The 14,297-nt window shown below is 31.8% G+C and overlaps 1 protein-coding gene across 1 annotated transcript in view; it reads left to right on the forward strand.

The window, feature by feature from the left end:
* LOC145334975 (uncharacterized) overlaps window positions 1-13,928 on the forward strand; it is a 39,074-nt gene extending 25,146 nt beyond the window's left edge. The window contains exons 39-58 of the mRNA XM_080180624.1: window positions 49-145; window positions 360-765; window positions 983-1,118; window positions 1,447-1,549; window positions 2,395-2,504; window positions 2,848-2,910; window positions 3,310-3,410; window positions 3,807-3,897; window positions 4,046-4,100; window positions 4,476-4,561; window positions 4,777-4,857; window positions 5,262-5,366; window positions 7,738-7,944; window positions 8,322-8,393; window positions 9,120-9,167; window positions 10,521-10,571; window positions 11,585-11,645; window positions 12,040-12,101; window positions 12,795-12,874; window positions 13,456-13,928. Of these exons, the coding sequence (XP_080036750.1) occupies window positions 49-145; window positions 360-765; window positions 983-1,118; window positions 1,447-1,549; window positions 2,395-2,504; window positions 2,848-2,910; window positions 3,310-3,410; window positions 3,807-3,897; window positions 4,046-4,100; window positions 4,476-4,561; window positions 4,777-4,857; window positions 5,262-5,366; window positions 7,738-7,944; window positions 8,322-8,393; window positions 9,120-9,167; window positions 10,521-10,571; window positions 11,585-11,645; window positions 12,040-12,101; window positions 12,795-12,874; window positions 13,456-13,477 (2,037 nt within the window). The 3' untranslated portion in view covers window positions 13,478-13,928. The remainder of the gene's footprint in view (window positions 1-48; window positions 146-359; window positions 766-982; window positions 1,119-1,446; window positions 1,550-2,394; window positions 2,505-2,847; window positions 2,911-3,309; window positions 3,411-3,806; window positions 3,898-4,045; window positions 4,101-4,475; window positions 4,562-4,776; window positions 4,858-5,261; window positions 5,367-7,737; window positions 7,945-8,321; window positions 8,394-9,119; window positions 9,168-10,520; window positions 10,572-11,584; window positions 11,646-12,039; window positions 12,102-12,794; window positions 12,875-13,455) is intronic.
* Window positions 13,929-14,297: the final 369 nt, after the last annotated feature.

Consider the following 14,297-nt stretch of genomic DNA (forward strand, 5'->3'; position numbering starts at 1 on the left):
AAAAAAAACTATTTTCAAGACATGTACCTATTCATATTTTACTTTTAGTTGAATGACTTAAGAACCACAAATGATAGGGTAAGCTCAGAACTGGAAAATATCAACCAAGAATTCAATAATGCAAAGGAGCAACTTAAAGAAAAAGGTAAATTATTTAACACCAAATCCAAGTTTTTGGATAGTAAATAAGAACATTAAAACATTCTAGTAGGATCAATAACATGGATAGAAAGATAATTTGTGTGATTTAATTGTTAATAATCAACCTCACATAAATTATGATACTGAGTATTAGTAATACCTAAGGATTGAATTAATTTGAACTGGTCTTTCTTTTGGTAACTTTAATTTTATTTCAGATAACGTTGAAACTCAGTTGTTAGACCAAACTGAATTGAAACAACAGCTTGAAACAGAAAAATCAGCTAAAGCTGATTTGGAAAAACAGCTGGAGTCAGAAAAGGCTAACTTTGAGGATAAACTCAACGCTGAACAGTCCGCCAGAAAAGAACTTGAAAGTCAATTGACAGCTGAAAAATCTTCCAAAGCTGAATTAGAAGAAAAATTGAGCCAAGAAAGATCTTCCAAAACTGACATAGAAAATCTTTTAGCTACAGAAAAGTCAAAGCTAACAGAACTTGAAACTAAAATGGATCAGTTCAGAACAGATAAAGATAACTTAGAGACTGAAATTAAAAATCTTAAAGAAGCTTCCATTAAACTTCAAGCTGAATTTGATGAAAAAGAAAAAGCTAAGGAAGAAAAGTAAGGTTTTTTTTTATTTTTTGTAAGGAACAAGTAATTTTGATGTCTTACAAAAAAAAGAGATAAAAAAACTGTTTAGGTACATATTTTGGTGGAAAATATTTTTCTATATGATATGTTTTGGTAAAAAATAGGAAAGTGGACATACTGACAGACATATGGTTCTTACATACATCTTTTTTACTTCAGTATCTGGATTAACCTATTGTTTCTTCAGGATAAAATCCTTGGAAGCAGAATTAGACTCTGCCAAGACTGCCCATGATGAAGTTGTAAAGACTATGGAGAAAGAAATAGAAGTGTTAAGATCTAAACCAGAGGAAGCACATCAGAAATTAAAGAAAATACAAGAGGTATTGTTAAAACATTATTGGATTTCACTAGGAAAGGAGGGTAAAATGGATTGTAAATTATACTGGTACTAAATACTTTATTTTCTGCTGAAACAATTTGGGTGCTTATTTAGAAATTTGATTTGTTGGTTCTGAAACTAACAGTCTCCATCTTTTTAACTTATAATTTTAATCTACAGAAGGGGTAATTTTATTTATCATTTACAGATATGTATATCAATTTATCCTCTTATTTCATTTCACAAAACGTTTCTTCCCTCTCTCTTTACTAATGAATAGATGTGAAAATATAGAGAAATTTTGCAACTTTTTAAAATGCATCATATAGGAACATGAATCGGAGATCAAGAAGTTTAGAAGTCTGAAGAAAGAATTAGAAGATAGAATTTGTGTACTTACAGACAAACTCAATGAAGCTGATAATAAAACAGGTGAACATTTCACAACTTATGGAAGCTTTTATTTATAGACTCCCTTTTTTTTCAAGGTTAGAAAAAATCTAATTTCCTACAATAAAATACCAAGGGGGGGGGGGGGAAGTTCTGACACATTTGCGTAAACAGTGAGTATAGGCTTTATCTTTGGACTGAGAAGATAGGTTATTAGGGATAAAATCATTCTTATATGATGAATTTCCCCCAGATTTAAGATTTTTTGGATAGGCCTCCAGATTCTGGAGCTCCAGGCCTCCAGGTGGTCTCTGTACAGGTAAAAATTAAAAATAAGATTTTATTTTTGAAGAGTTAGAGATTAACTTATAAAACAAAATATGCTTCTTTTTGATTGTTATTCACATATTTGTAGAAAAAACATAAATATTTTGTCTCATAAGCTGACATCTCACTCCTAAAAAAAATTTTTTTTTTTTTTTCATTTTTACTTGTACAGAGACCACCTGGAGCTGCAGAACCTGGAGGCCTACCCAAGAAATCTTAAATCTGGGGGAAATTCATCATATAAGAATGATTTTATCCCTAATAACACCTATCCTCTCAGTCCAAAGATAAAGCCTATACTCACTGTTTACGCAAATGTGTCAGAACTTTCCCCCCCCCCCTCTTATACCTTGGAAAATTTTTTGTAAATATTATTTTTTTAATTTTCTCACATTTTGCAACTTTTGATTTTAAGTGGAAAACAAACACGAAAAACCATCCCTTCCAATTTTATTTTTTTAATTTAGGGGGGGGGGGCCTTTCTCTGCTCATTTAGGCACTTTCAATGAAACCGCCCAATGTCCTTGCAAATTCTTTTAATATTTTTGTTGTTGTTTTAGATGAGAATAACAAGATAATTGAGCTGGAGGGGAGAGTTGGTGGGCTGGAGAAAGATGTTGCTACTAAAGAAGCTTACATCAAGGAGCTAGAGGATATTATGGTTGAAAAGGTAGGTGTAATAGATGAATAAGGAGGGATGTTTGGAATGTTATTTTTTTTTTGAGGCGATTTCTCTTGGGAGTGTTTTTTCTTTGAGGGGGGGGAGAAGAAATAAAAAATATAAAGTGGGGGGGGGGGGCAAAAGAAATAAATAGTCCTGAAAATATGTTGGAGGGGGAAAAATGAAAAGAAAGAGTACTGAAAACATTTTCTTATTTTTCCCCCTACTTGATGGAAAAAAATTAGGGGCGGAAAAATGGAATATTTTGCAAAATATACATCCCTGAACAGAGAAGTGCCTACTGATTAAATTAATGCATAAAGAAGCAATTTAAAAATTTATTTTTCTTTAGGAGTTTAAGATTACTGAGTTAGAGACAGAGGCTACTAAATTGAAAGAATCCAGCAATTCTAAGGTTTTTACAATTTTTAAATATCCCCAGTTATAGGCTGGGGAAATAAAAAATAAATTGTACTGTAAACATTTTATCAATTTTTTCCCCTTCTTGGGAAAAAAACTTAAAAAATATATGGGAGCGTAAAAAATGAGTAAAATAAAGTAGGTACTGAAAAGTTTTCCCCCCTCCTTGAAGGAAAAAACTAGGGGTGGGTGAGTGAGTACTGAGTAATTTAGATATTTTGCAGCCGGGGAAAAAAAATTCTTCTGCAGAATTTATGCCCCTTTTGGGTATTTCCTATCTTCAAATTAAATTTCCCCTTGACCCTCAATCCCTGTTTAAAGCGCTCCAAGATTCCTCTTGGGATGTAGTAGCCGCTAGTGCCAAGTTTAACAGTCTTATCAAACACCTTTTTAGATTGAAGAAGGCAAAGCTGACCTAGAAAGTGAAATAGCTAAATTTGAAGAGAAATGCGCCAGGATTGAAGCTGATCTCAAACTAAGTGCTGAGAAAGTCAGGTATGCACCAGGAAGGGAAGGGGGCATTGGGCTGTTTATTACTCTACCCCCCAAAGTTCTGTAATAACGTTTTGTTAATCGTTGGCTTTACAACTTTGGGAACTTTTATTGAATTTTGATTGGTTGGTTCATTAGACTGACTGTCCTAACGTTTCAACCACAAATTGTAATCTACAGAATAGGTAATGTTGTGTAGCATATAATATATTCTTAGCGTATGTTTTGTAAGCATTGTATGCGGACAGGGGAATGAAAAATTTAGGGTTGATTGTAATCTATCTAATTTTAATCTACTAAAGGAGTAATTTTGTTTATCCTAATTGCTGGGGGGGGGGGGGGGGCTGAAGTTATTAATTTGTCCTCCATTGTACTATCATTTATAAAAATCTAATTTAGGTCCCTTGAGAAGAATTTAGAGGAAAATACAGAGCTCCATAAAAAAGAATCTAAGGAACATCAAAAAATAGTTTCAAAATTGGAAAAGGAGGTAAAATGTTTTGTTTAAATATTTAATAGTTTTTAAGTCGTTAAAAACATGCTTAAAACAGTAGAAGAACTCTAAAATGAAATAGGTAGAAAGTTTTTATCGATGAACATTTTGGACCTAAAGAAATATTATAAGCTTCTATTTTTAGAATTCAAGCCTTGGTGAAAGGATTAGTGAATTAGAGAAAAAATTATCAGCTTCAAAGGAATTTCAATAAAACTTTCATTTAATTTTGATTCTAATCAAAAATTCCTTTTTGTTTCTTTTGTTGATTTAATATATTTTCTTCATCTTTGTCAGGCAACTTTGTATTTATACGTTAATTTTCATAAGCTATAATTTGTTCGTAGCTCATTATTTCAATATTTACTAAACCGATTCAGCTCTCCATTCTATGGAAAGTTCATTTAAGTCTTGGGATGGTTTTAGACTATTTTAATTTTGTTTCAAGTCTTGGGATGGCATTAGGTTATTTTCTGCTTTCCCTAACCTTCGAGCACAGAGTTCCTTGTGGTCCATCCGCTAGTTCTCATATAAAAATAGAAATAAAATATGAAAGATTTATTTAAAATTGAAACAGGAAGAAATTGCCACTCTTCAAGAAAAATTAGCACAATCAGACCTGGAGGAAAATAACAAGAAAAAAATTTCCGATGATAAAAAGGTAAATAATGGATGGATTTAAATTGGTTTCAAGCCGAGAGAAAAGAATAAGGGTCGGGAATATAGCAACTAAAGAAATAATGTTTAGCCTTCAGCTTAGTATTCTGTCGATAGATTATTAAGTATTGAACTTTTCTTTTGTTCCAATAGAATGACAAACGGGTATTTTGCATTAAAGAGCAGTTTCGCTACAAAAAATAAACTTCTCGTTTTTAGGATTTAACATTGAAGTTGAACGAATTGGAGCAAGAAAATTGTGATCTAAAAGCTGAAGTTTCTCAACTAATCAGAATCCAGGTAAATAACCACCCGTGGCTGTAGAATCATTGAAAGCCATTTACGATATTATTATAAAGATTCTTTGTCAAAATAGTGTACCTTGCTGTCCTAGGAATCATTGTTCCACAAATCGGATGATTAGAAATATTATAAAAAAAAATTGTCAAAAAACTTGCATGAATTAAATAGACGTACGGCTATACAGTTCTAATACCTTCTAAATTGTACCGAATTGGTACAGGGATCATTAATTAAATTTGAAAATCTATTATCTAACAATTCTAACATGCCTAAATTAACTAAATGAGCTAACCGGTACGTAAGGATTGCCTTACAGGCCCTAGTTATAGAAAAGCTTCGCTTTAAAGCTAAAAGAATACTACATGATACTACCCTTTTAGAAGAACTATGTTTACATTTAGGAAGAAAAGGCTGCAGCGCATGAGAAAGAATTGAAAAGAATAAAGCGAGCAAGTGAAATGGTCATCTCTGAATATAGAGACACCAATGCTAAACTCAGCAAAATGGTAGGTCAACTTCATCAGAGAATAGGAACTATGATCGTATGTTAGCGAATAATAGATTAGATTAGATTAGATTTATTATTCTTGGGTGTACATACATAGAAAAAAAAAACTACAATAATAAATGAATTAAATGAATATTATATACATTTATATATACAGAAAATTTTATTGATATAGTTAATTTATAAAAATATTTTCTTCCCAAATGGCAGTTTCCTAAAAAATAGGAGTATGCAGTAATGTGTATTCACACATTGTTTTCATACAGGCCATATAAATAAGACAAAAAAAAAGATAATAAGCAATAAATGAAATCATATTGGAGAGGAAAGAATGATAATAGGAAGGATTGATTAGGGCATACAAGTCTCACACCATTATTGCAATAATAGAAATTAAAAAAATTTTAAACAAATAAATTTTGATTAATTTATCAGATTTCAAACAATATTGAAAAGAAATATAAATTTATCTACATTCTTGACATAATGGGTTGTTACACACTAGAATTAAGCTTGATAACAAAGATTCTTTTAGATTTTTAATAAATTTTTTTCTTGGTTGATTGTGGGTTAATAAATCATTATTACAATGGTTATTCCATAATTCTTGAAAATGATACTTAGGAAATCTTTCAATAGATTTAAACTTCGGCTTTTTAACATCAAACATATTTGAGTTTCCAAGATTTCTGGTATGTAATTGGTTACGGCGAAGCCATGTACCTTGAAAGGAACTTGGTAGCTTACTGTTTATAAAATCATACATAAATAATAATTTCAAATAATTAGCTGATTCATGTAAAGGAAGGACATTCTTTTTTTTAAATAAAGGCATTGTGTGTGAGATGTGTTTCTTACTAAAAACAATTCTTATTGCCTTTTTTTGCAATTTAATTAATGGTTCCATAGTAGATTTAAGACCACAACTCCAGGCAGGTAAACAGTAAAGTAAATGACTATTTATAAGGGAATGAAAAAGCATTTTATCTATCTAAATTCAGTATATGTTTAGCTCTATTTATAAGAAATAAGGAACTAGAAATTTTTTTACGTAAATGTTCTACATGATATTTAAAATTTAAAGAAGGATCTATAAATACACCTAGGAATTTAATTGCAGGAATATTGCTACTTGAATTGACATAATTTAAGATTTTTATTTTCTCAGGATCAAACTCATTTTCATTGTTAAAGTTTAGCTTAATATTAAGAGCATTCCAATCAATAGTATTTTCGTTTTTATTAAATATCATAATTTTAGTTTTATCAGGATTTAAGCTCATTTGATTACTCCTAAACCAATCAGATATCTTTTTAAGTTCATTGTTTAATTTCAGTTTTATCTCTGTAAAGTTTTTACCAGAAATTAAAAAATTACTGTCATCAGCAAATAATAGGGTAAATAAATCAGTACAGTTTTTAAGATCATTTATGTAGATTAAAAATAGAATTGGTCCTAAAATAGAGCCCTGTGGGACGCCTCTATCTATTTTCAGCTTTGTTGAGTCAGTGTTGTTTACATGTACAAATTGCTGTCTATTACTTAAATAATTTTTAAACCATTCAAGTTCAATGCCATTAATGCCAATTTTTAACAACTTTTTAATTAAAATATGGTGTGGAATTGTATCAAAACATTTTGCAAGATCACAGAAGACTCCAATTACAGTTTTATTATAATATCTTGCAGTTTTGGTATGTATGTCAAGATATATAAGTTGGAAAGAATCTTAATGTTAGAGGGAGATATGAAATCTGCATCAAATTTTAAGGATTTTTTATAAAATTCGTTTTTTGTATAATTCTTTATCTAAAAGCGGAAATACAATTTAAGTTAATTAATTTTGACATCTGTGATTGGTGAATTAAAAATTATCTTCGCTCTGATAGGAGAAGCTTAAGTGCCGCACATCATTCAACCAATTAGAGCGCAGGTAGTTTCCTATCCGCCTATCCTAATGGTCAAAATTTATGAACTTAAATTGTATTTCCGCTTTTAGATAAAGAATTATACAAAAAACGAATTTTATAAAAAAAAAACCTTAAAATTGTATGCAGATTTCAAATCTCCCTCTAACTTTAAAATTCCTTCCAACTTATATATCCTAATGTATGTGTTGTTTCCAAAGACTTTGTTTACAAACATTTGACTTTTAAATACATTAGTACCGTAAGTTGTACATATTAACTCGTTTTTTAATTGCTTAGCTAAAAAACTTTGGGTACTTTAATTAAATCTTGATTTGTTAATTTTTCCAAAATTTTTAAACAATAATTTTAATAAGAGATAAATTTTTTCTTTCATCCTTGTAAACGTTCATCAATTTTTCTTTCATTGTCTTATCCCTTAAGATTCCTGATTTATTTAGACTGGAAAATCTTTGTCCCCCGGAGCCGAGAGTGCTGTGAGCATCACTATCACAGAATCCAGCCAGCTCGAGGATGCGGACGATGACAGCAGTCTGCTGGCATGTACACCGGTTGTCCGCACCAAAAGTGGTGCCAGACGCGGCCGAGGACGCACAGCCGCCAGTGGAGCGACTGCGAGCAGCAACAAAAGTCGTGCAGCTACCAGGAATGGATATATTATTATTAGATAAAGCATTTTTATTGAAAAATTAATAGCCAAGGCATATCGCATCCAAAATCTATTTTATGACGTACAACCGGACGAGTTATAGTTTTCCATTTTTAAAAGTAACAGGATCGGTGTGTGTATACCGATAGATATCCTTACCCTTGAGACCGGTATGGTTCTCCCTTACAATATGTAGCTTTTCATAGGTTTTGGAAAGGTTTATTACTATTTTGAGAGAAGTACCATTTCTTAGGGGGATCGTCCCTAGAAAAGAAATATCAAAAAGTGCTGTTAGAGGCTTTTTGGGGAGTATCATTATATGGTACCAGGAATACTGAAAATTAAAAAAAATTAAAATGTATCCACTTAAACAGATTGTCCTCGGGCCAAAGTCACGGAGCCAGCTTTGAAGATTCAGAAAATGAGAACGAACCATCAAAGAAAAAGGTTGGGATAATATAATCCTTTTATGCAAAGTAGCAAGTTTTTTTTGTCTTAAGCTGAAGATTTTATTAATTACTAAACTATTGAGCTCTCCTTTTTGGGAATCTTCACAAAGTTATAGGGATGGTTTTAGGCTGTTTTATTTTTAGATCCATGCATTGGGATAGTTTTAAGCTAGTTGTTGATATCGTTGTTAATCTAAATTCACTTGTAAAGTCGATTTACGCTTTTTTTTGTCTCTTATTTTTGTTGCATTTAAACTTAACTTGGTATATCTTTGGGGTATTTTAATCAACTTTTTGTAACACATTTTTGCTTTAAATCATGTGAATTGATACAAAAAGACATTTTTTAGATTTCTAGTACCAGCAACTACCGGCTAGAACCGTTTAAAAACGTTTTGGAGCGGGAAAGAGTATTATGTGGAGATAGGTTTCGTGATGAATTTCCCTTGAAAATAGCCCAAAAATGGCTAAACGGCTGAGCCGTTAGCCGCTACTTTTCCAACTTTTTGTTCGATTTAGGGAAAATAGACCTACCAAGGATTACTCATGCAAAATTTCAGATCAAAATTCAAATTCTAAGTGCCATTTATACTTTGATTACGAGATGGTTGCATTAACCCCTCCCTCCCCTTAAACAAAGTTGAAAAGAAAAGCAATTGAGAGGGTCAATTAAAACTCTAATTTTAATTAACTTTGTTAGGTATGATTCTTATTTGTTTTTTAGTTGACAAGAAAACCAAGAGTAGCAAAATCCAAGAACGTCAGTTATCAGGTATTAGATATTTTCATTAACCCTTACAGCTCGGGCCCCAATTCCCACCTTAAAAAATTCGGGGGGGGGGGGGGCTCCAAGAGCCCCCCCCCTCTATCTCGGCTCCTGTTACAGATAAAGACGTAAAATTTTTTTCTGGTGGTTCATGTGTATTTTTAGAGAAAAGTACTTTTTCTAGTCATAGCAGCCAGGCCGCTCCTTAGCCGTTTTTTAGCGGCCAGCCGCTAAATTTTAAAACAGCGGTAGAGCGGCCAATTTTGCAGCTAGGACGAATTTTTATTTTTCATAACAAAAAAATTACTTTTTCTGATCATCGCCAAAAAACGGCAAATAACGGAAACCGCCATTTTCGGCGGTTACGGCGGTAAAACGGCGGTTGGCGTCGCCGATTAATATTTTTATCTGTTTGATGTTGCTCAAGGATTTACCAAAAAAATTTATAGGACTCTAGCTGTAATAGAAGCCACGATATTCATGATATATGTCTGAAGTAAAAGCCGGACAAAAATCGGTCATAAAGTCGGTCAGGGAGCGGTCAAACGGTCATAACACATTTTTTCTCAGAAGGTCATTGATATCTAAGTGTTCACCAAAAAAATTTTAGGTTTCTCCTTATACACAAAAGTCATAATGTAGAAATTAAGATTTTTTTAGAATTTTTTTCTAATTTTGGTGCTACTCAACCGACTTTGACCGGACACCACGACCGACACAGACCAGATATCCTAATAAAATCAACTCTTGCCGACGTATAATTACTAAACTTAAAAAGTCATGAAGTCACAGCACTCCATCTTACCTACAAAAATAATGACATTGAAAAAACTAGAGGGGGGGGGCTCTTGGAGCCCCCCCCCCCCCCCGATCTGTAAGGGTTAAGGGATGTGACATTGGCAGGGATCTAAAGAGATAAGACAATGGCCGATTCATTGATGTGTACATCCCCAATGACGATATTTAAAGTTATCCCCTCTTCAGCGTTAGATAAGTGGTTAAAACGTTTAAACACTCAACTTAATAAATCAATATAAAAGGCAAATTTACTAAAGTTCCCAAAGTTGTAAAGCCGACGAATAAAAAAACGTTAAAATAAAACTTTGGGGACTTTGTAACATTGGACAGTAAGTTATACTAATCCTCTAAAGTTTTAACGTTCTCCCTCTCTTCTGCTCAAAAACATTGAGGATTTTGATTTGGTAGTTCAAATTAGAAGTGTCAAGTGAATTTAATTTGTTCTAAGATAGTTTTCTTGGATGTTTAAAATTTTAAATGTATTACATAATGAAATGAATAATAAATACATAGCACAAATGATAAATAAAAAAAAAGAAATTAATCGTGGTTTATTTTCAGGAAGCCTATCCCCCTGCTGAAGCTGAATCTGCCAAGAAAAGAGTTCTCAGGGTAAGCTTGAGTTACTTAATTATGAACACTATTTTTATTATTTTTTAATAAGTTTACATACCTATACATACATATTACATAATTAATAACTTTAAATATTGCTTTCAATCTTCAATTGTTTTGTTACAAAGGCATAAAGTTTTCATAGCTTCAATCAAGTAAAAAAAAATAATGTTTCTCGTCATTTTGTATGGTCCTACGACCTAAAAATTTGTCTGTATCATATTTTTCCAAGGCTACCTTTTGAGACACATTTTTCAGGTTAACATATCTTTGCCTATATTCATAGGATTTTAATTTTTTTCTAACTTTCAGTCATTCAATTTAGTAATTAATTTACTAAAGTAGTAGGATTTGCGTCTGTCATAGTAAAATTGTTTGTATTTCGCCTTTTTTCTTCAGAGATAAATTTAAAGTATCATAATAGTTATTTCTCGCATCGTATTATAAACAGCTTTCCGCGGATATAGAACGTACAATTATAAGATTAAAAAACTAAAAAAAAACTGGTTTTAATCTTATGATTGTACATTTTTATATTTTTTAGAAAGCTGGATATAATACGATGCTAGACATAGTTTTTTCGTATGGATGAGAACCGGTTCCTATCCACCGGATTCGAATGAATACGAGAATAGTTATTTCTCGCATCGTATTATAAACGGCTTTCCGCGGATAAAAAAGGCACCGGCTAAAAAAATGGTTTTAATCTTATGATTGTACATTTCTATATACGTAGAAAGCTGGATATAATACGATGCTAGACATAGTTTTTTCGTATGGATGAGAACCGGTTCCGGTTTAGCATCGTATTATATACAGTTTTTAGCCTGTGCCTTCGGCATCTTGTGGTGAAAAAAACTGGGTTTAATCTTACAATTGCGCATTTTTAATACGATGCGATAAATAAATAACTGTTCTACACATTCTATGAAGTTTTTTTGTCTGTAAGTGTAAAAAAGACATCGTTTCACAAAGAAATCAGTTTTTATCATCATGTTCTTTATTATTAGGAGCGCCAGTTAGGAACAAGTTTCAATCAGTCTGTTGAAAAAGACGAAGATTCAGCCTCAGGTAAAAAAAAATGTGTTACAATTCTGTGGATGCTTGGAGCAATGAATATAGATTCAATACGGGGATATTGTTAGAGGGGATTTTTATCGTCATTTAAGTTGCTACTATAGTCCTCAGATATTTATCAATTATATTCCTTCATAGTCTAGGATGTTATGGGGTAAAGTCATAAAGGGGGGGGGAGGGTATCGTTATATTCGCCAGCTGGGATAAACATTTGATCGTGGTATGAAAGAAATTGTTGGAGCCCTTACTTAAAATCCTAAGGGGTACAATACACTGATTTGTTCATCAAGCTTACTCTCAGATAATTTCGTTTTAAATACACACAAATTCAATCATTTTGGTGTTACTTGCGAAAAACTTATAAATAATTTAATACTTTATAATTTAGACTTTGCACTTCCGTCACTGAGTACTAAGAAGAAACGTCGTCTTTATTCTACAACTCCACAGGTATTAAATCTAATCTTTAAAGAGTTCAGCTTTTTTATTTTTTTCTAAACAGAGGAGTATGTACGAACGAGAACAAATGATTCTAAAAGCATGGTTTTATATGAAAATATTGGCTTTATTGTCAAATGTTTTGTTGAGTTCAAACTGCTGTGACACAAAAGTAAACTTTTTCAATGAAAATAATAATTTAGAAAAAGGGATGGTAACTTGTAATATTGTAAACAATTTATTTAGTGTAAATTTCCAGCATTTGATAATGCTTTGGAGTGTTATTTTATTTGAACCTTTGAACTCATTTGATGATATTTTATTCATAGAAAGCCATGGTGAAACTTATTTTTGTTGTTGTTGATATAACTAAAGGTATCAAACCTAACCCAAGTATATTTACCAAAAAAATGTTTAGAATCACTGCTAGAAGGTGCCTAGAATCACTTGCTCTCGTGCGTGCATAGTCCCCTTTAGTGCAATAAGTCAAAGAAAATAGTTTTCCGTAATTTTATGGAATAGTTTTTATGTTTCATGTCGAATTAGTTGGGTATGTGTTTGTTAGCCTGTAAAAAAATTTAATGTTTTCAGTTTTTTTCAAATCTAATTTCTGGTTGTTCTTAGTGGTTTTTACACCTACAAAATTAGGATAGTTAGTGTTTTTCCTCAGAGAAACAAAATTTTAGTTAATAATTTGTTTCCTAGGTGTCAGCAGTATTTACGCCACCAACAGACACAGAGGGACACGGGGAAAGCCCAGGAAGCATGGTCAAGAGACAATTAAGGTATTAAAATCACTTCATGCTTTGCCTAGGGATTTAGGTTAAGTGTATGAGACAGTGTTGGCAAGAGAAGTCCAGGGCAGTTAAAACCACATAGTTTTTTTTCCGGTTTTAACCAGAACAAAAATCCATAGCAAAAGTCCACCTTGAAAAAAAATGCCTCCAAAAAGGTCCTGAATTACTATTTTTTATTAAAACGCTTGTACTGTACACAGAGTATAAAAACATTAGAATTTACAACAAAAATATTATTTTTAGAAAGCAACATTTTTATTTGAAAAAAATTAGAAAGAATTAAAATGTATATAAAAAAAACAGTAGATTTTAATTTTTTTTTATGTCTGATTTTTTCCCATGATTTAACTGGTGAAAACCAGACTTTTCAATTGTCCGCGGACTTTTCTAGAAAAACCTGGACTTTTGCCAACTCTGCCATGAAAGATGAATTGATTTATCCCTTTGTCTTGACATTTTATATTGAAAAGATTTTTTATTTATTTCTAGAAATGCAATAAGATAATTTTTATTTAATTTTGATTTGTAGTTGGGTTGTTTTATTATTGTTAATTTGTTTCCTTTTTCAGAACCCGTCGTAAGAAGAAGTAAATAAGAAAGACAAGCATTTAATAACACAACTTTAACATTTATATATACATATATTACCTATTTAGTTAGATACATCTATCATTTTTTGACATTTGCCTAATTTTTTTGGATATATATTTGGCATTTATTGATATGAAAAAAAATATTATAGTATGTTTAAATTGATTATAAATACATGGATATGTAAATGGTAGATAAACCGCTAATATTCTCCTTTTTAAAGGTAAGTAATTTTGGGGAACATTAATTTAGCATCCATTTGAATATCCCTGTATAATAATGCATTTATTTGATTACATATTAATACCTATGTCCTTATATAAAGTAATGGGTTGTCTATGTGTTCTGAAGGATCTCGCTGTACTGATATGGTTCTTCTTTACTGTGAAGCTTTTCAAAGGTCCTGGGAAGGATTTTAACTATTAGGGGGAGAGTATCTCAACCCTTCCAGGCAGGGTTGGTAAAACCCGGGTTTTTTAAAAATAACCCAACCCATTGGGTTTTATTAATAAAATCCGGGTTTTTTGGGTTTTATTGTTTTCTAAAGATTATTACCTAGGAATTTTAAGATATAAGGTTAAATCATTTTTATAAAGTAATAGGATGTTTGTCTGTACCATAGGATCTCGCTAACCGCTGAATCGGTATGAATCTCCTGTACAGGGTAGCTTTTCATAGGTCCAGGAAGGTTTATTCCAATTTTGGGGGAGGGCACCACAAATCTCCTATGGGAAATCTCCCCCCCCCCCCCCCAAGTAGTTAAAAATCTTCAACGGACTCATGAGAAGCTAATTGTAATTGAGAACCATATCGGTTCAGT

Source organism: Acartia tonsa, chromosome 13 (genome assembly GCF_053477335.1).
Source record: "Acartia tonsa isolate MP-2025a chromosome 13, ASM5347733v1, whole genome shotgun sequence".
Taxonomy (NCBI): domain Eukaryota; kingdom Metazoa; phylum Arthropoda; class Copepoda; order Calanoida; family Acartiidae; genus Acartia; species Acartia tonsa.